Here is a 21,110-nt window from a genome sequence, read left to right on the forward strand (position 1 = left end):
GCTCCAAAGCCAGAGCAACCCTGTCTTCTAAAATAAAATTTTAAAAAGTTTGTATTAATTTGTACATGGTGGCATGAACCTTTAGTTCCAACACTCGGGAGGCAGAAATGCATGGATTTCTGTGCTTTTGAGGACAGCCTGGTCTACATAGGAGTTCTAGGCCAGCCAAGAGAGCTACATAGTGAGACCCTGTCTCTCCCTCTCTCTCTCTCATACACATACCCCCAAAAAAGCAGGAGTAGAGAAATGGCTCAGCCAGTAAGAGCACTGGTTGATCTTCCAAAGGATTCCAGTTTAATTACAGCTCACAGCCATCTGTAACTCCAGTCCCAGGGGATCCAATAGCCTTGTCTGGCCTCTGTGGGCATATAGTACCCAGACGTAGATCAAACACATAAAATCTAAAAAAAGAAAGAAATTCCACCACAGCAGTCACTTCTGTTCACCACTGACAAGTAGTGCCGGGCGGTGGCGCCCACCTCCAGTTCCAGCACTCGGAAGGTAGACGCAGGTGATCTCTGTCTGGTCTACACACACAGTCAGTTCCAGAACATCCATGACTATTACACAGAGAAACCTGAGAGAGAGAGAGAGAGAGAAAGAGAGAAAGAGAGAGAGAGAGAGAGAGAGAGAGAGAGAGAGAGAGAGAGAGATGAGGATAGAAATAAAAAAACTGGCTTCCAATAGGTAAACACTACTATTGTGTAGTTAAAAAGACTAAGTCAGACACAGTACCTATCCAAAATTATTTGCTATTTTAAACAATGCAGGCAGTTACTCAATTTTTCTGTTGTACATTGTTAAGAAAATCTATCAGCCCTGCAACAAGTCTGTGGAGATGAATTGAGGGGCTGGTACATGGTGCCTAGTACTACTAGCAGTGAATTAGTGCTTTGATAATCCTTTGTCCTTTTCTCATTTGCATAACTAGTTGGTTTTGTATTTTTCTCTTTGGGGGCCCACGACCCTGCTCCCAAATAAATACACGGAGACTTATTCTTACTTACAAATACCCAGCCTTAGCTTGGCTTGTTTCTAGTCAGCTTTTCTAACAAATTATCCTGTTTCTTTTTAACCATGTTTGACCTGAGCTTTTACCTTTATTTATTCTATATATCTTTCTTTCCTTACTCTGTGGCTAGCTGTGTGACTGGCCCCTGCTGTCCTCCTCTCCTTGGGAACCTAGATTTCTCCTATTCTCTCTGCCTGGCAGACTCACCTATCCCTCTCCTGCCTAACTATTGGCTGTTCAGCTCTTTATTAGGCCAATCAGGTGTTTTAGACAGGCAAAGTAACACAAGTTCACAGAGTTAAATAAAGGCAGCATAAAAGAATGCGACACAGCCAGGCAGTGATGGCACACGCCTTTAATCCCACAGTTGGGAAGCAAAGGCAGGCATATTTGTGAGTTCAGGATCAACCAGGTCTACAAGAGCTAGTTCCAGGACAGCTAGGACTGTTACACAGAGAAACCCTGTCTTGAAAACAAAACAAAACAAAACCAAATAAAAAGGCAACACATCTTTGCATCATTAAACAAATATTTCACAGCATAAACGAATGTACATCTTGAACTATTATTCCACAATACATAATAGATCCAGAGGAGGATGTCATTGACTATATATTATGCAGAACTCTGAAGACCTTACTCAATAAAGATGCGCTGGGGAAGAACTGAAGGAGCAAATAGAAAAGGCTTATATGCAAATAAACCTCTAAAATGGCCCACAGCGAAGACTCCCAGCATTTTCAAAGTCTTAGGATTTGAGAATTTAGCAGGCAGATCCTGAAATAGCTCACCTAATAAATGACCACACAGTGACTAAAATTCTTTTTTTTTTTTTTTTTTTTTTTTTAATTTATCGTTTTGGAAAAAGAAAACTAGGGGAAAATCAGACAAGTCAGCAATCCATGATGTCGGAGGAGTAAAATCCCCAGCTAGGAGCGAAGGTCCTCAGCTTCCTCTTAACATGAACGAAAGGATCTCTGCCCTCATGAACAGGTCCTCTCTTGAGAACTGACCAAATTGGGGAGAGCGAACAATTCAAATGTGAAGGCTGCAGGCCCAAATGCAGCCCCTGCTTCCTACAGTGCCCTTCATCTCAGAGAGCCTGGTGCGGGGCTCCTAGGGCAAAGCAGCAACAGACAACAGACGTCTACAAACACTGTGTGGTGACAGTGGTGCAGAGGATTTAGAGTCACAGTTCTGCATGATGGACCTCTGCCTTCAGCAATTCACTGGGCTTCATGAAGATGCCTTCCATGGCCTTCCAGTAGTTGTTCTGACTTGGCTGGGCCATACCATGTACCTCCTTTTGTCCACTTATAGGTCGGCCATATTGTTCTCCCGTGACCGACAGGAGAACTTCGGTGGAAGAATGTTTGAATCTCACTTCACCGTCTCTCACCCAGTAAGGTCCATTACAGAGCACTGTCCAGTCATCCAGATAGTCACCTTCACCTTCCTCGCCAAAGGCACTCACTTCCTGAAAGACAGAAAGTGGCAACATTAACACTCCTGACAGTCAGCTCTGGAGAGCGGAGGACCTGAGTACAGATGATAGAGCACACCCACAGCCCTAACACTGAGGAAGTGGAGATAGCAGGGTCAGGAGTTCAAGATCATCTAGCTACATAAGTAGTTTAAGGCTAGCCTAGATTATAAGAGACCTTACCCTGTTGCTAAATAAATAAGCCATCTTCCTCACAGCTTTCACCATGAAGAAAATGTTAGATTTCAAAGGTGGGGCATGACTCAATAAGAAAAAAAAAATTAAAAAAATAAAAATAAGCCAGGCAATAGTGGTACATGCCTTTAATTCCAGCATGCGATAGGCAGAGGCAGGCGGGATCTCTGTGAGTTTGAGGCCAGCCTGGTCTACAAGAGCTAGTTCCAGGACAGGCTCCAAAGCCACAGAAAAACCCTGTCTCCAAAAACCAAAATAATAATAATTAAAAATTACAATAAAAAACTGAAAACAAACTGTGACTGTTGTTGAACAAATTTGGATTTTCTTTTTTGTTGCTGTTCGATTTTTTTTTTTTGAGACAGGGTTTCTCTGTGTAGCCCTGGCTGAACTGGAACTCGCTCTGTGGACCAGGTTAGCCTCAAACTCAAATTATCCTGCCTCTGCCTCCCAAGTGTTGGGATTAAAGGCACGCACCACCATATCCAGTCTGTTGAACAAATTTTTAAAATAAGATTATAAAGGAATAAAAAGACAAAGTGCACAAAAGAAAACTTGCCTTAGGTTATATCCAAACACTAATTTTAAAATTAATACTGTATCTGCCAGGTGTTTTACTCTTAGGTTTTTTAAACGTTACTTATGTGTGGCTGTGCAAAGGCCATGGCATGCATGGAGGTCGAATAACAACTTATGGAATTGGTTCTTCTTTCACAAGGTAGGCAGAGACAAGATCAAGCTCAGGTCACCAAGTGCCTTTACCAACTAAGCTGTCTTGCTGGTGGTCCTTAATTTTTTGTTGTTAGAGCCAGGGTCTTGCTCAGTTGTCCAAGATGGCTGTTGGCCTGTGTGGCTCAAGCGGTCTTCCTTTTAAACAGCTGAGGCTCTGGGTGCACACTACTGCATCTGGTCTTCTAAATAAACTTTAATAGTTATTTAACTTTATTCTAAGTATTACTTTGTGGGGAAGGGATAGCACAAACGAAACACTTCTTTGTTCTGTCAGGTGAGAGGACATAAAGGAAGTAACAACCCATAGCGCAGGCTTGTGACAAGCCTAGATCTTGGTTCCAATACCATTATCCAGTAAACGGAAGCAGGTTCATTAGGGTAACAGTGGATTTCAGAAGTGTGCCAAGAAATGCACTAGATGAGCCTTGAAAATACATGTATGTATGTGCACACACAAAAGGATTCTATTAAATGGATGGATGTATAAGTCAACTGAAAGAATCACCAAAGGCAAAAGTTGAAACAATTTGAACAATAAAATGAAGACAGTTAATATTGCGTTATAATTCAAAGTACAAAATATATATATCAACTCACACTGGTATGAATGATGTCAAGAAAAGACACCTCCCCAACCTAATTCAAATAATTTATGTAGTATTCCAGCCTCATATAACAGAATATAATCCCCTAACTACCAACGTGTGGACTGCAGACAGTGGCTTGACTTCACAGAGGACAAGAGGGACAGGAGCAAAAGGAAAAGAAAGCATGACTTCATGAAACAAACCCAGTGAAACCAAGTGAGCAAGGTCAAAATGACTGTCATAAATCACGCTGACAGAACGCACCCTTGATAGGATGTGCTAAAAATGGCAATTTACCCATGATTTTCCTCACAGCTTTCACCACAAGGATACATTAGATTTCAAAGGGGGGGGGGGGGGACATGAACAATATAGCTGACTAGCACTCTTCAAGACTGTCAAAGTCAGTGAGAACAAGGAAAATCTTACAGACTGTAACCATAGAGGAGCCTAATGATGTCATGTACAAATACATCCTGTAGCAGGAAAAGGACATTGGGTAAAACTAAAGAAATGGGCTACAGAGATAGGGAGGGCTCTAGGTTGATGGGGAAACTCTGTCAACCAATCACATCTAGTTAATGTTTGAATCAAGATGTGAGAGTTAGCCAAGAAGAGGCTAGATATGGGCCAAGCAGTAATTTAATTAATACAATTTCTGTGTTGGTTATTTCGGGGTTAAGCTAGCCGGGTGGCGGGATGCAGCCTGCTCCTCTCACATTACACTAGGTACAGTTTGAGAGGACCCAGGCTGGGTTCCCAGCACCCTCACTGCAGCACATGACCATCTGTAACAGAGGCTCTGGGGAACTTACTGCCTTTTTTTGACATCCGAGGGCACCAGGTATGCATGTGAGGCACATACATACACGGAGGCAAGACATTCATACAAATAAATCTTAAAACAAAAAACTAAAGAAACAAGAATACTCTACAGGGTCAGGAGGTTGGAGAGATGACAGCAATTAAAGAGTACTGGCTGTTCCTATCAAGAACCCAGGTTCAATTCCCAGCACCCACATGGCAGTTCAAAACTGTAACCGCAATTCCAAGGGATCTGACACCATCACAGACATACATGTAGGTACATATAAAAGTAAATAAGTGCATATAAAAGTAAATAAAATTTTATTTATATAAAAGAATACCCCATGGACTTTAGTTAGGGGTAGTGTGTCAACATTGCTATGTTAACTGTAGCACATTTGCTTCATTAAGTTACAGGGGAAAACTAGGGCAGATGGTCTACAAATGCAAAGTGAGGTCCCAGAGAAACCAGCCAATCAACATCTGACACCAAACTTTGGCCTCCTCCCAGACAGTGAATAAATCCTGTTGAGTTAAAAAGGAAAGTCAAAAGAGATGGCTTGGTAGGAAAGGTATTCATTGCTTAAGTTTGGTCTCTGGGATCCACATAGTAGAAGGAGAAAACCAACTCCTGCAAGTTGTCCCCTAACCTCAGCAGGTTTGCACCTGTGCACGCGCACACACAGCACACACACCAACTGCAATAAAAAAAAATACCTGTGTTTGGAGTAAGGGATCAGAGGATCAGTGGAGTCACTGAGGAGAGCCCGAAAGCACGAGATTTCAAAAAGCAGCATAGAGATGGAGCTTGAGAGATGGCTTGGTGGTATCTTTTTCTTTTTTTATGTATAAGTGTTCTGTCTGCATGTATGCCTGCAGGCCAGAAGAGGGCATCAGATTCCATTATAGATGGTTGTAAGCTGTCATGTGGGTGCTGGGAATTGAACTCAGGACCTCTGAAGAGCAGCCAGTGCTCTAAACCTCTGAGCCATCTCTCCAGCCCTGCAAGACTCTTTATTATAAATGTGGAAACAATAGCTTTATTGTAATATTTGTCAAAACTTAATGGTATGCTAATGTATACCTTTCCTCCCTATTCCATACTTTGGTCTAGATGTAAAGTCTCCACTCTGACCAGAAACAATTTTCTTCACACTTATGAGACAGAGTCATTTCTCCAAGTCTGCAGAAAAGAGAACATCTATACCTAGACAGCAAAAGGTTAATGTGCTCATTTAAGCAGCACAGATACTAAAATTGGAATGATACGGAGATCAGCATGGCCCCTGTTCAAGGAGGACACACAAATTTGTGAAATGTCTCATATTTAGGAAGGAGGGAAGGAAGAAAATAAGAAAAGAAAGAAGGAGTTAAGAACCAAGAGATCAAACAAGTCAACTGGGTAAGATAGAGCAGATGTGATGGCTATTCTTGGTTGTCAATTTGAATATAAGTGGAATGAACTATAATCCAGAAATGGATGGCACACCTGTGATCCGGATCTTGAAGCAAGAAGACAACAAGCCTTTAATACAGACCTTGAGGCTGGAAGGCACACCTTTAATCTGGGCTACCCCTTGGGCAGAAAACACAAAAGGACAATGGAAGAAAGAAGGGTTTGTTCGTCATCTGCTTGCCCTTGCTTCATCAACACATCCATTCCTTCTTTGGGATCCCAGAAGACCAGCTGAGACAGCCAGTCTCATGGGACTGAGCAGCCACTAGATTCTTGGACTTCCCATCCATAACTAGCTATTGCTGGACTGCAGCCTGTAAGTCACTCCATTAAATTCCCATAGACAGACAGACCGACCGACCGAAAAACAGATATTCATCCCATAAGTTCTGTGACTCTAGAGAACCCTGACATATACAGCAGGAATGATCCATTGCATGCCCCCTCACCTGGTTTCCAGAAAGAGGTGACGTGAAATGGTGGCTGTGAAGGTTTCGACCAGTGTTGATATGTGTCAGTCGGATGGGCTGGCCACATTTGATGGGGGTTCCCCTTTCACACACTGTGGCTGTCTTCCCCCGTATTCTCCAATAACTATTGCTGTCATCCACAGAGGTTACACCTGTCACTGATTGCTGCCCACTACCTGCAATCAAACAAACAAAAGGCAGAGAGGAAAGGCAGTTGGAGAGATGCCTGATACCTGCTTCTGAAGAGCCATTTTCAATGAAGTGGGAGAAAACAAGGACCCACCGTTAGGTAAAGCTTCTACCAAGGTTGCATTCATTTTTTTTAAAAAAATAAATATTTTTATTTTATGTTTATTGGTGTTTTGTCTGTGTGTAAGTCTGTATGAGGCTGTCGGATCCCCTGGAACTGGAGTCACAGACAGTTGTAGCTGCCATGTGGGTGCTGGGAATTGAACCCTGGTCCTCTGGAAGAGCAGTCAGTGCTCTTAACCACTGAGCCATCTCTCCAGCCCACTTGCATTATTTTTAAGAAAACCTACACATACCTTCATTTATATCCTCCTTATATACTAAGGATCTTGAAATTTCACTCTCAAAACACTGGCTATTGTGGAACAGCAGCCAGGACTGTAGGGAAGATCATGCTGCACTGGTTGACTACAGAATGAGACCTGTCCTGTGCGATGGCCATTTGTCGAATCTTCACTACATCTTTAAGGCCTTGGGCAAGCACATGAATTTGATCCTCTGAGATTGTGATGAGTTCAGCAAAATCAAGAGACAGGATGCTAAATAGCCAGAGTATGAAGAAAAACAGGTTCTAGGTCTGCTGTTGTATGCGGAAAACTTAGCATCCACCATTATGAAAAGGCTACTCTCTAAAGATACTGACACTGCTTGGAACGCACTTGTCCTCCTACTGGCGGTCTTGGGGTTGGGAGGACAGCTATTCATTTTACTTTTTGTGCATTTTGCCTGCCTGTATGTCTGTCTGTGCATGCTTATGCCCACAGAGGTCAGAAGAGGGAGCCAGACTGCCTGGGACTAGAGTAAGTTAACCATGTGGACGCAGGGAATTGAACCTGGATTCTTTGTAAAACAAGTACTCTTAACCACTGAGCCATCTCTCCAGCACTGTTCTCTACATTTTAATATTCTCTTTAATTTTTCACTTTTTTTTTTCAACTCAACTTCCTCCGGAGACCCCCTTAAGGTTTGGGAGTAGCTAGAACTCTATCTGGCCTTAATCTGTTCCTAAACACTTTGGGGTCCAGATAAAGTAATTCAAGAAACATTTACTGTAACTGTAATTTTTCAGATTGTGCTCATCCTGAGCAATTTGATCTATTCACGTAGCTTCAACCACTATCTGGACAAGATTGTTGTATCTAGGCAGTAAAATGGCTCAGCTGGTAAAGACTGACAATCTGAATTCAATCCCTAAGACCTACAAGATAGGAGAGAACAATGCTTTTCTCTGCTTTCCACATTTGCACTGTGGCAAGCATGCATCCAAACACACACACACACACACTGGAGAAATGTAATTTAAAAATAAAGCCTTTAATCTCCGCACTCAGGAGGCAGAGGCAGGTGCTGTGTGTTTGAGGCCAGTCTGGTCTACATATTGAATTCCTGGCAGCAGGGCAACCAGAGCTAGATAGACACTGTCTCAAAAAACAATGAAGCTTTTACAGAATATTATACCTAACTCTGCATCAGATTCCTCTCCTAAGGTTCAGACTGAGCATGGTGTCAAAATCTGGTTACCCATAAAGACCACCGGGAGAGATTTGAAGTCTACTAGGCCTCTTTCTAACTCCATTTTAATTTAGTAGATCCAAAACAGGAAACAGATTAAATTAAAATGTAACACGCCTGGCATATAGGTAGGTGTTTCCTGAATGAAGTGGCTAGGAATATAAAGATATCCCAATGATGACTATACATTCTCTGCACTAAACTGGTCAGACAGGTTCTTAGAGCTGGGAACCACAGACTAACCCAAAAGGGCGAGTTCCTCTCTTAGCAAACACCACCCACCACCATCAGTCATTCAAATTATCTTGAATACATCTCATGTTAAATTTCATGACTTCTTTTTTTTTTTGGTTTTTGGAAACAGGGTTTCTCTATAGCTTTTGGAGCCTGTACTGAAACTAGCTCTTGTAGATGAGGCTGGTCTCGAACTCACAGAGATCCGCCTGGCTCTGCCTCCAGAGTGCTGGGATTAAAAGCATGTGCCACCACAGCCCAGCCAAATCTCATGACTTTTATCCTCCTCCATCCCCCCAAGAACCTAGAGTCTTTAGAATGCTTGGCAAATACTCTAACATTAAGCTATTTAGCCAGCTTTTGAACTTTTTTTTTTAAAAAAGCTGTATTTATCAGTATACCTGTTTATGTGCCTGCGTGCCAGAAGAGGGCACCAAATCTCATTATGGATGGTTGTGAGCCACCAGGTGATCCAGGGAATTGAACTTAAGATCTCTGAAAAGGAATCAGTGTTATTAACTCTCCATTGCTCCAGTCCATGTTTTTGAACTTCTTTTGTGTTGTTTTGAGATAGCTCTCCCTATGTAATCCAGGCTGATCTTTAAGTCCTAATGCTCCCACTTGAGCCTTTTGAGTGCCAGGAAAGAAAGAAAGAGGGGAGGGAAGGAAAGGCTCTTTAGGGGCTACACAAATAGCTCAGAAGAAAGAGCACTGACTGCTCTTCCAGAGGCCTTGAGTTCAACTCCCAGCAACCACAGGTTGACGCACAACCATCTATAATGAGGTCTGGTGCCCTCTTCTGGCCTGCAGGCATACCTGCAGGAAAAAACGCTGTATATGTAATACATAAATAAATATTAAAAAAATAAATAAATCTATGCTGAATGAATCCACGAATACTTAGCATGAATTGCATATGATAAAAGGCAGACTTTCCTTTGCAATCCCTGCCAAAGTTTAAGTTATTGAGCTTAAAAAACTAGTATAAGACCAAGGGTTGTAATCAAAGAGTGAGCTCTTTCAAGTCTAAAACTCAGAGATTCAAGATATGTTGTCAGGATCTATATGTCTCTTTTCTCCAAGCACAAAATAGTGGCAGCCCATGGACCCTGAAAGATTTTAAACCTGGGCAGACTGGATTAAACCCTGTACCCATCATTCACTAGCTGTAAGGCTAGTATCTCTGAGTCTATTTTTTCACCTACGAAAGTAACTTTACTGTCTGTCTCAACACAATATTAAAAATTGCAAAGTATACATGTGACACATTTAACACATAACTTATCAAACAAAAACTAACATTACGACTAAATTCCCTTAGCAACTCGATCGTCCTCGCCAAACAGCTCTCTAGGGCACCTTTAACTTTCCAAGACCACGCCCTCAGCTTTTGAGGCCCCGCCTCTTCGGGGCTCCCCGGGCCTAGGCATCCCACCCAACCCGGGTAGGTTCCCCTCAGTACCTGACCCATAGCGCACGTCGTGAGAGTGCAGTCGGACATTATGGCGCGTATTGAGTAGCTTCACCACGGAGCCGCAAGTAACGACAGCCATATCGGACGCTCCCACAGCGCTCCATAAACCACCCAACAACAGAAGCGACAAGACAGCCATCCTAGATCCGAGAGCCCCTAACCATCCAAGAAAATTTAGCCCTTCCCCGGAACCGGAAGTTATGGGCGGAACAACGACAAGGAGGAAGTGAAGCCACTTTAACCTGAATCTTTATGGTTCCTCTGGCTCGAGCGGCTGGGTGACCTAGGAATCCGCTTTGTTCTGGTTGCTCTGTGGCGGCTGCGTTCCTTCGGTTAGCTTTCGCACGCTCGAGACGAGAGCGCTGGCCACTGGAGGGGAAAAGACAGCACAAAATGGCCCGCCCACTCCCAATGACAGAGAGCCGGAGGTGACGTAGCACGTTTACGTAGCAGCGGCGACGGCGGTGGTGGTGGTAGTGGTGGCGGCGGCGGCTGCTGCGGACGCGGAGGGCCCTTGCGGTGGGTCCGTACTATCCTTTGCCAGTCTCCGGTCGGCGACCCCATTTTCTTCCGTGGGAGCTTAAAGCAGCGGAGAAACAGCGGCCCTTCAGCAGGTAAAACTCAGCCGGGAGAGCGTTTCTGGTGTGCGCAGCGAGCCGGGCTCCCAGGGCCTAGCCCGGTAAGGGAAGAGGCATTGGGGTGCCCTGGCCTTTCCTGATCTACCGGGGGAAAGGGACAGGAAAGTGCCGTGGTTGCTCAGCGTCTCCAGGCCTTTTCCCCATGCAGTACCACCTGGAACCTGTGGACTGGGGTTGCTTGTTGAATCAACAGGCTTTCTGGGATTCCATCTTCCCCGCAGCTTCTGGAATCTGGGCCACACGAAAAATTGGGGACTAGAAGAGACCTAAGGGTTTCTTACTTGGTGATCAGATTAGTTATTCCGTGCGTTTGGATCCTACCGGACTTAAGATGGTTCAGCCATGAGGCTGGTGTACTGTGCTGAATGTTAGCTCATCTCATATTGTTGAATAATTGAACTTTTTTCCCTTGGATGGCTGAGTCCCTTAACCCTTTCGAAAGATGTGAGTTTGTATATAAGTGCCTGAAACCCTCCATCCTGCGTAATTCATTTCCTCGAATGCTTGCGACCTACCATAAATATCAGAATGGGTTGTTGAATCCGAAATCTGTATTCTTGATTGACATCAGGTACTCAATTTAAGTATCTAAGAAAAGCAATTTCCCTGTGTTATGGAAAGAATTGATGCTTATTCTCTTTTAGGCAGATCTCCTACAATACCTATACGGAAAGTCATTGTAGTATCAAAAGTAGTAGGGTACTTTTTTCCATTTTCCTCCACACACCCCATTTCTGATGATCCCCTTCTTCACAATCCCCCATTACTTTCATTTATTTTTCTGTGTATGTGTGTGGTTCAATAGTTAATTTAAGGTTACTTACAGGAATGTAAGGGATTATTCAGAGAAACCTCAGCTGCAACACTAAAGAAAATGTGCTTCTCCCCCAGCAACCATGAATTGCTCTAGATCCTTAGGATTGGTGGGATCACGTGAGCCCCTCCCCCCCAGCTACCGTTAACTGCCTATAAAGTTTCAGGCCCCTCCCCAGCAAGGGAGTATTATGCTACAGTGTGCAGAAGGTGCTGAGTTAAATTAATTTTTCTGGAAAAAAGTTTATTCCACCGTTGAACACTGAAGTTGACACTTTGTAAGTCTTTGGTCTTTTAATTGCCTCCTGAGTGCTGGGATTAAAGGGCTTGCGTTACCGCCACCCATCTCATTTTTTTTTAAATTCTTGTAGTTTTATAGTTTTCTGCTTATGCTAGTTAACTTTCTTACCTTTCATTGACGCTTTAGTCAATAGCAACCTGACTGACTTCTCTTCTAACTGCTCATCAAAATTGACTAACTGCTCATCAAAATTGATAGCTTCAACAGTGGCTACAATGTTGCCAAATCCAATGGATACTCTTAGTCAATACAGTTACTCCTTGAAGCTTTGTTCGCTTAGCTGTTCGCAGTGGTGGCCCATGCCTTTCATCCCAGCACTCGGGAGGCAGAGGCGGGCAGGTCTCTGAGTTCGAGGCCAACATGGTCTACAAGAACTAGTTCCAGGACAGGCTCCAAAGCTACAGAGAAACCCTGTCTCGGAAAACAAACAAACAAAAAAAACGAAAAGAAAAGAAACAACTTCATTGCATTTTTTATGTGGTTATTTTGTGTGCATGGTTGTGTGGCAGGTGCTTTCTTGGTTGAGTCATCTCCTTCCCTGGCCTTTTTGGGGGAGGATCTATTTTTATCAATGTTTTTCCCAGCTTGGACTACCTTACTTCTCCTTAGGCATACTGGTGGTTCCTCACACCCCAGAGGTTAAAGGTAAAAATGTAATTGTGGTGATACTGATGCTATTCCCCATAGCACACTCCTGCCCAGAACTCCTGGAGCCAAGCAGTCGTCTTTCCTTAACTCTCAAGAAGCTGGTCCAGACTGTAGGGCTGTAGGCATCCACCACTGGACCTGATGTGATTTTGCAGGGTTTTTGAGTTGTTTGTTTGCTTTTTGCTTTGTGGATTTTGTTTTTGAGTCAGAGTCTTGCTGTTTAGACTAAATGGCTCAAACTCTTTGAGCCTCTTGTTTCAGCTTACTAGATGCTTCATTCTTCTTTACTTTTCTGCTCTCCCTAATATCTAAATGTTGGGTTTCTCTCGGGGTTTAATTTCGAGTCCTCTATGTGTTCAGATACCCTCCCTGTGCTCTGTTTTCTAGGCCACCATCATCTTTTGCCTGGGCTATGATAGTTCCCTGGTTTCCTGTTTCTGCTCAAATTCCCCTACAGTCTTTGAAGCCTTTAACTTACCTTATAAGTAAGGGTTCACGTGAAGCCCTCTTCCTCTCCCTGGTCAAACTGACTTTCTCTGTTGCTGCCACCATTCTTGCTCTACAGAAGGTTCTGCTCCAGAGTCTTCCTCCAACCACCTACCCAAGCAGTCATTTTCTACACTTTATCCCTCACTCTTCGGGTATTTATAGTTTATTTCTTTTTATTTTAAGAATGTTTTTATTATTTTATATTTTCAAGACAGGGTGTCTCTGTGTAATAGCCCTAGCTGTCCAGGAACTCACTGTGTAGACCAGGTTGGCCTTGAACTCACAGAGATATGCCTGCCTCTGTCTCCCAAGTGCTGGGATCGTGAGCAGCCACCACCACCCATCTATTTTAAGATCTTAAAGATTTATTTAACTTATTAGAGAGAATGAGAATGTGTGTGTTAATTCTTGTATAGGTGTGAGTAGGTGTAGGATAGCTTTGTGGATTCAGTTCTTCCGCTAGTTTTTTAGTTTTTCTTTCTTTACGTTAGTTTTGGAATCTAATTCAGGTCATGCATGGGCTTGCATGGCAGGCACTTTTGCCTGCTGAACCATATAACCAGCCCCCAGCCTATATTTTAAATATCTTAATTTCTTATTAGTTTTGTGTGTGTGTGTTTTGTTTTTTTTTTGTGTGTGTGGGGGGGTTTCGAGACAAGGTTTCTCTGTAGCTTTGGAGCCTGTCCTGGAACTAGCTCTAGTAGACCAGGTTGGCCTCTGACTCACAGAGATCCACCTACCTCTGCCTCCCGGGTGCTGGATTAAAGGCGTGCGCCACCACCACTTGGCCAGACCATGTTCTTTTTTTTTCTTTTCTTTTTAGATTTTTATTTATTATGTATGCAGGGTTCTTCCTGCATGTATCCTGCAGTACAGAAGAGGGCACCAGATCTTATTACAGATGGTTGTGAGCCACCATATGGTTGCTGGGAATTGAACTCAGGACCTCTGAAAGAGCAGTCAGTGCTCTTTACCTCTGAGCCATCTCTCCAGCCCCAGACCATGTTCTTATGTCCTCACTTGGAGTCCCTTTTTTATGAAGTACTCTGTGACTTCTGTCACCATATTGTTCTCATCACTAATTACAGGATTTTGTTTCTCTGGTTTCAGATATTTAACCAGAGCCTTGTGCATGGTAAGGAAATGTTCTGTCCACCATTGAGATATACCCACCCTCATTCATGTTTTGTCATAACATAATTTATGAAAATTATGAACTCTACCCAGGAAGAAGCATATTTTATTCTGTTTTACCTACCAAGACCCAGAACAGAGCTTGACCCTAAACAAACAGAATCTAAATGTTAATTGAAGCTTCAGAACAAAAGAAGTTAACAAGCCAGATCTCTTCAGCCAGGTCTCTTCTTAATTGCCTCCTACAAGTTCTTGTTAGAAAGGAGGAACTGCCAAGGGCCTCTCCTGTGGCCATCTGATCCCAGCCTTGTTCCTCTTCCTGAGAATGTCATGGTAACCACTAACTACCCTCTCCCTCTGAGTCACATCTTACTCGGCAGCTGGCTTCTGCCTGGAGAGCCCTCCCTCCACTACTCCACTCCTCTTCAAGGCCTATTCCAGGTGCAAATTTAACTATAGTCTTGAATGTGGGGAAAATTTGAGGAATATGAGTACTAAATGTAAAAAAACTACAGTCAGCTATCATATTAAATCATGTATTAATGATGTTCATATACACAAGTGATATATCTTTATTCTGGAGTTGCTGTTGCTTGGCATCTTCAGCCTGCAGTGCTGATGCAGTACTATTCAAAATCTAGCTGTAGAAAGTCGAAACTGCTTCTGGCACACCACTTACCTGGAAGGCTTATCGCAGAACTAGATTAGGAACATTCCACATCTAACAGCACCTTAGAGTGTGTTTTATCTCTAACCTAGCCTGGGAGTTGGGAGGGAAAGGAGACAGTTGTCTTCCCAAGCTGATTGTAAGGGGGACACCAGCTGCCTCCCTGGACCAAGAGTAAGCTGTTATCTCAGGTGGGTTGTCTATTTCTCTCTGTTAAATAGAACAAGGACGTCTGTCTGTAAGAGCTAGCTTGAACATGTTGATCCTTTAAAAGACTGAATTCATGGTATGATGACCTTATTAACTGTGTGCAGTTTACTATTTTTAATGTCTCAGTTCAAGGCTTGCGGGGAGCAATGTTAAAATTATCAGGCATAGTGGCACTTTCTTTTAATCACAGCACCCAGGAAACTGAGGTAGGGAGATTGTTGTGAGTCCTAAGAATTAACTTTCAGGTTACACAGCCTAGAGTAAAGCCTGCCTCAAAACACCAAGTATAGGAGTGGTATTCTAACTTTCTCTCTCTTGCTTCTCTCCAGGTTGTTTTTTTTTTTCTTGAGATGTGGTCTCACTGTGTTGTCCTACCCTGGAACTCTGTATTTAAACCAGGTTGTCCTCCACCTTCTACATACTGGGCTTAAAGGCATGAGCCACCACATCTAGCCTAGAACTACAAATTTTAAGATTCACTTGGCATTACTTTAGCTAAAAGACCTAAAGGATGCAGATGTCAGAAAAGGGGAAAAGGGGCATCACCTAATTAATCCCTTTTTTATAGTCATTTGTTGTCGTAGTCTTTATTAGTGCTTCAACTGGGTATAATAATCTCTGTCTACCAGAAACTTTTTTCTAGGTTTTTTTTTTTTTTTTTTTTTTTGGAGACAGGGTTTCTCTGTGAAACAGTCCTGGCTGTCCTGGAACTCACTCTGTAGATTAGGCTGACCTCAAACTCACAGAGATCCGCGTGCCTCTGCCTCCCAAGTCGAGTCCTGAGATTAAAGGTGTGTGCCACCACCGCCCCCCAGCACTAACTTTTACAACTTGACCCATATTTCTTATCTGTGGTTAGTCACGTGGCTTGGTCCCTTTTCTCAGTAAGGCATTCTCATCTTGCAGTCTGATTTGTGACTGCCTCTCTGCCTTTTCCCTTCCCGGAATTATTCTAGTCTGGTTGCCCTGCCTATACTTCCTGCCTGGCTACTGGCCAATCAGCGTTTTAGTAAACAAATCTTTACAGTGTGCAAGAGCACTATCCCACAGCAGGTCTCGATAGCCTGAAGCTTACGAAGTAGGCTAGGATAGTGAGCCCTACAGATCCACCTGTCTCTGCTTTTCCCAGTATTAGAAATTACCAATTGGTGCCACCATGCACAGCTTTTTTTCATGATTTCTCATGGTTCCTCAACTCAAGTCCTCAGGCTCACATGGCAAACACTTTACCAACTAAACTAGGTCCCAAGTCCATGCGACCTTGTACTTCTGATTCTTCTGCCACTTCCTGAAAGCTAGAATTAATAAGCTTCTGCTGTCACAACTGGCTTTGCGGTGCTGGAGATTGAACCTAGGGCTTTATGTGTACCAGGCAAGCAGTGTACCTACTGAACCGCATCCTCTGCCTCTGTGTGTTCTTTTTAATGTTCTACTCAAGGCTCAGCTATGGATTTTTGGGTTCTCCTGTCAGGCTTTAGCTATGTTGGAAAACAAGAATGTAGAAGATGAAGTTATTAGTTGGTACAGAATTATAGAATGCTAAGTAAAATGAGACCCAGATTGAAACCTCGCTATCAGGGCTGGAGAGAGAGGTCTGAGGATAAAAAGCATTTGTTGCTCTTGTAGAGTACCCCAGGTCCCCAGCACCTGTCTAAGGTTTAACAACTGAGTAACTCCAGATTCAAAGGATCTGATGCCCTGTTTGGGCCTCCTTGAGCATTACATGTATGTGGTACACATACGCACCCAGGAAAAACACTAATAACACATACAAATTTTAAAAAACCATTTTTCATGTGCATTGCTGTTTTGCTTGCATGGATGTCTGTGTGAGAGGGTCATGTCCCCTGGAACTGAATTTACAGACAGTTGTGAGATGCAATATTGGTGCTGGGTACTGGGAATTAAACCTGGGTCTTCTGAAAGAGAAGCCAGTGCTCTTAACCGATTAGCCTTCTCTCCAGCCCCAAAACAAAGTATTTTTTAAAAAAAAGAAACCCAGTTAACATTTATTTGAAACTACATTCTTAGCTTTCTGTGATGGTACACACCTGTAATTTGGATACCTGGGAGGTAGAGGCAGGAGGATATGAAGTTCAGACTCATCCTTAGATATGTGGTAAATTTTAGGCTACTCTGACCATATTGAGTCATTATCTCTAAAACAAAAAAGAAACTGTCGACTCTTTTGGTTTTTGAGACAGGGCTTTACTGCATTGCCCTGGCTGTCCTGGAACTCACTTTGTAGACCAGGCTGGCCTAAACTCAGATCCACCTGCCTCTCAAGAGTGCAGCAATTAAAGGTATGTCACCACCAACCTGGTAATTCTTCTTTATTTTATGTATTATGGGGTAGAGGACAATCTTGTGGATCTGGATAGCTTTAACTGTCAACTTGACACAGCTTAGAGTCATCTGAGGAGTGTGAGCCTCAGTTGGGAATTGCCCAGATCAGATTGGCACTTGGGTATGTCTGTGGGACTGCCCTCATTGTTAATTGATATAAGAGTTTGTAGCCCGCTATGGACAGTACCATTGCTAGGCAAGTGGTCCTGAACCATATAAGAAAGTGTAAGCAAGCCAACTAGAAAGCAGCATTCTTGTGTCTTGCCTGTAAAGTGAGTACCTTATGGGTCAGAAGTGATGCTGTGTATTATAGCCAGCAAGCCTCCCTTCAAATTCCTGCTTTTACTTCCCTCAGTGATGGACTGGGACCTGGAATTGTAAGGTGAATAAACTTCTCCTCTGGATTGCTTTTAGTCATTGTTTTATCACAGCACCAGAAATAAAACAAGGAGGTAAATGATACAAATGGATTCATCATGGTTCTGGTGTTTCTGAAGAGGCTCTTTTTCAGCCAAATTCTTCAAACCAGCAGTCATACAAGTAGGCATAAGTTCTCTTAGTGTTGTTTAATCTATTGAAAAGGGATTTTTCCTTTTTAAAAATAATCTTATTATTTTTGTTTTATATATAATATATATATATATATATATATATATATATATATATATATATATATATATATGGATGTTTTGCTTACATGTATGTCTGTGCACCATGTATATGCCAGGTGCCCAAGGAGTTCTGAAGAGGATATTGGATCCCCTGGAACTGGAGTCACAGATGGTTGTGAGCAACCATGTGGGTGCTGGGAATCAAACCTGATTCCTCTGGAAGAGCAGCCAGTGCTCTTAACCACTGAGCCACAGCCTGTTCTTCCCCTCACCTCCCTTTTGAGGGACAGGGTCTTACTATGTATTCCCTGGCTTTCCTGGAACTCACTATTTAGACTAAATTGGCCTCATTTCCCAGAGATCCATCTCTTGACTCTGCTCGAGTATGGATGAAAACACCTTATGTAAAGTCTTGGCAATTACTGTTTCTCAAACTTCTTGTGAGCAAGTCATATAATCTCACTTTACCATTATAGCCTCATCTATATAAAAAAATCCCTGTTTGTTTTCTTCATTTGCCCAATTCTGCTTGGAAATTTGTGAAGATTAAGAGAGATGATAAAACCATATGTGGTGGTTAGTTCTTGTAATCCAGCACTGGACAGGCAGAAACAGGAATATTGCTGTGAAGTAAAGGCCAACCTTGGCTACAGAGTGAAACCCTTTCTCAATAAGAGTGAGAAAGAGAAAAATGATTCTGATGTAAGTCTTGTATAATAGCCATTTCTTAAAATACACACAAAGGCCAGGCAGTGGTGGTGCACACCTTTAATACCAACACTTGGGAGGTAGAGGCATGCAGATCTTTGTGAGTTCAAGGCCATCCTGGTCTACAGAGCTGGTTCCAGGACAGGTTCTAAAGCTACAGAGAAACCCTGTCTTGAGAAACTTTAAAAAAAAAAAGAAAATACTCAATGAGGAGCGACCCTTGGTAGAATGGGAGGTTTGGAGCCTTGTTTTCTGGTTTGGGGAATCAAACTCAGGCCTCTTTCATGCTAAGTGAACCTTTACCATTGAGTTACACTCCCAAGCTGAGCTTCCTGATTCTTCCTAAGGAGAAATGCTGGAGTAAACAGAGCCATGGTAGCTACAAGGGTTCTGTGAAGAGGTTTAAGAGCCCTGTTGAAAATCGTGTCTTTTTTGTTTGTTTGTTATGAGACGGGGTCTTAACTATGTAGCTCTGGCAGTTCTAGAACTCATGCTATAGACCAGGCTGGCCTCAAACTCACAAAAATCTGCCTGCTTCTGCCCCCTGAGTGCTGAGATTAATAAAGGTGTGCACCACTACACCTGGCTCATGTGTCTTATTTTTGTTCACTACCACCCCCACACACATACAAACTTCCTTTCTTTCTGTAGTTTTCAGGGAGACTGGGAAGCAGCAGCAATGTCTGATTTTGTGGAAAGTGAGGCCGAAGAGTCAGAGGAAGAATACAATGATGAAGGCGAGGTGGTACCTAGAGTCACCAAGAAGTTTGTGGAAGAGGAGGATGATGGTAAGGAGGCCCCAGCCTCAACCTTCTCCCCACTATTCCTAAGCTTTGGATAGTTGGATTCTTGCTGATGAAAGGCTCAGGCTGAGCACAGGTATCACACAGGAGGTACCAGCTTGAGAATGTTGAGTCATGCTTAGAAATGCAGAGTGCATCACTCTGCTGTATCCCAGGCACAATAGTTAGAAAATTAGCAAGGCAAAATAAGATGCAGTAACTGTTTATGCTAGTTTGAATTTACATTAGTGTGTGGGACAGACAGTAAACTGATAGATAGATCTCTGTAATGCTTCCCACTTTTATTCCCATGAATGTTTTTGTATTCCATTTTTAAGCTTTAAGGTCGTCAAGAGAGTAGAATTATGAAGTAACTTTAAAGGGGGAACAGGAGGTATAACTTGCAGCAAAAGAATAAAAGAAGGAATGTGGCTGCTGAGTTTGTCCTTTGAGGAAAACAGGTTACTGGAAGCTGTAAAGCATCTACTAATGTGAGGAGGCAAGGTAATTGGGAAGATCATCTTTCCTAAAGACAGCTGGTAAATGTGGGGAAGAAACCTTCCAAGTCCTGCTCTGTGCCATTACATGGGACAGAGAATAGACATGCCACCAAGTCACTAGGTTCAGGGGATGTGGATAATTGAAATTAAGCAGGTAGTCTGCCCTTACACCCTCTAATCCCAATCTCCATGTCTCAATCCACATGTTTTCAGATGAGGAGGAGGAAGAAGAGAATCTAGATGATCAAGATGAGCAAGGCAACTTAAAAGGCTTCATCAATGATGACGATGATGAAGAAGAAGGAGAGGAAGATGAGGGCAGCGACTCCGCTGATTCGGAGGATGATGTTGGCCACAAGAAGAGAAAACGCAGTTAGTAGCATGTCCTGGTGTCAGTTGAGGCAGGGGTGGAAGTTGCAGTGGAGAAGAGCCTCCCCTCACCATGGGTACACTTTGTTCTCTTTAGCTTTTGATGACCGTCTGGAAGATGATGATTTTGACCTCATTGAGGAGAATTTGGGTGTTAAAGTCAAGCGAGGAGTAAGTACTTTCTTTATCCTTTTTCCTGAATAGTTTGGGGTCATCAGAGAAGAGAAAGGTCCTCAGCAGCATAATGCTGTAGGTCTCAAATCTGAAGTCTAATAGAAAAAGATTTGTCAGTTTGCAGGATGGGCCTTGGGGCTGGATAAACATCACTCTACGTGTTCTTTTCCCATCTCACTTGGCAAGAGTAATTGTGGTGGGAATATAGACGTGAGCCTGGATAACAGGTATCCTTATACTAGACACCTACATGCTCCGTCTTAATAAAGCATATTTTTCTCAACACTAGCAAAAATACCGACGTGTCAAAAAAATGTCTGATGATGAAGATGATGATGAAGAGGAATATGGCAAAGAGGAACATGAAAAGGAGGCTATTGCAGGGGAAATCTTCCAGGATGAGGAAGGGGAAGAAGGACAGGAGGCTGTAGAGGCCCCCATGGCTCCTCCAGAGGAAGAGGAGGAGGATGATGAAGAGTCAGGTACCCGACAGATGCTAGACAGGGAAG

The 21,110-nt window shown here is 43.0% G+C and overlaps 2 protein-coding genes and 1 non-coding gene across 3 annotated transcripts in view; 2 read left to right on the forward strand and 1 right to left on the reverse strand.

The window, feature by feature from the left end:
* Positions 1 to 1,351: 1,351 nt before the first annotated feature.
* Sdf2 (stromal cell derived factor 2) lies at positions 1,352 to 10,406 on the reverse strand. The gene is made up of 3 exons (XM_038325443.2): positions 10,200 to 10,406; positions 6,722 to 6,918; positions 1,352 to 2,489 (listed from the first exon to the last, which is right to left on the reverse strand). The coding sequence occupies exons 1-3, from the start codon at positions 10,348 to 10,350 to the stop codon at positions 2,202 to 2,204; spliced, it is 636 nt and encodes a 211-aa protein (XP_038181371.1). The 5' UTR covers positions 10,351 to 10,406; the 3' UTR covers positions 1,352 to 2,201.
* LOC119813786 lies at positions 6,044 to 6,147 on the forward strand. Its single transcript, XR_005285246.1, has one exon. It is a non-coding gene; the product is annotated as a U6 spliceosomal RNA (small nuclear RNA).
* Positions 10,407 to 10,433: 27 nt separating the features above from the next.
* Positions 10,434 to 21,110, forward strand: part of Supt6h (SPT6 homolog, histone chaperone and transcription elongation factor) — a 37,685-nt gene continuing 27,008 nt past the window's right edge. The window contains exons 1-5 of the mRNA XM_038325442.1: positions 10,434 to 10,825; positions 19,428 to 19,564; positions 20,272 to 20,430; positions 20,525 to 20,598; positions 20,891 to 21,083. Of these exons, the coding sequence (XP_038181370.1) occupies positions 19,456 to 19,564; positions 20,272 to 20,430; positions 20,525 to 20,598; positions 20,891 to 21,083 (535 nt within the window). The 5' untranslated portion in view covers positions 10,434 to 10,825; positions 19,428 to 19,455. The remainder of the gene's footprint in view (positions 10,826 to 19,427; positions 19,565 to 20,271; positions 20,431 to 20,524; positions 20,599 to 20,890; positions 21,084 to 21,110) is intronic.

Source organism: Arvicola amphibius, chromosome 4, assembly GCF_903992535.2.
Source record: "Arvicola amphibius chromosome 4, mArvAmp1.2, whole genome shotgun sequence".
In the NCBI taxonomy this organism is placed as follows: domain Eukaryota; kingdom Metazoa; phylum Chordata; class Mammalia; order Rodentia; family Cricetidae; genus Arvicola; species Arvicola amphibius.

Excerpts from the sequence above, each read along its gene's own strand:
- Sdf2 (XM_038325443.2), bottom strand. The coding sequence starts at position 10,350 with ATGGCTGTCTTGTCGCTTCTGTTGTTGGGTGGTTTATGGAGCGCTGTG. Across the intron at positions 6,919-10,199 it reads CGACGTGCGCTATGGGTCAG|GTAGTGGGCAGCAATCAGTG; the intron begins GTACTGAGGGGA and ends GTTTGATTGCAG. Across the intron at positions 2,490-6,721 it reads CACCTCTTTCTGGAAACCAG|GAAGTGAGTGCCTTTGGCGA; the intron begins GTGAGGGGGCAT and ends TCTGTCTTTCAG.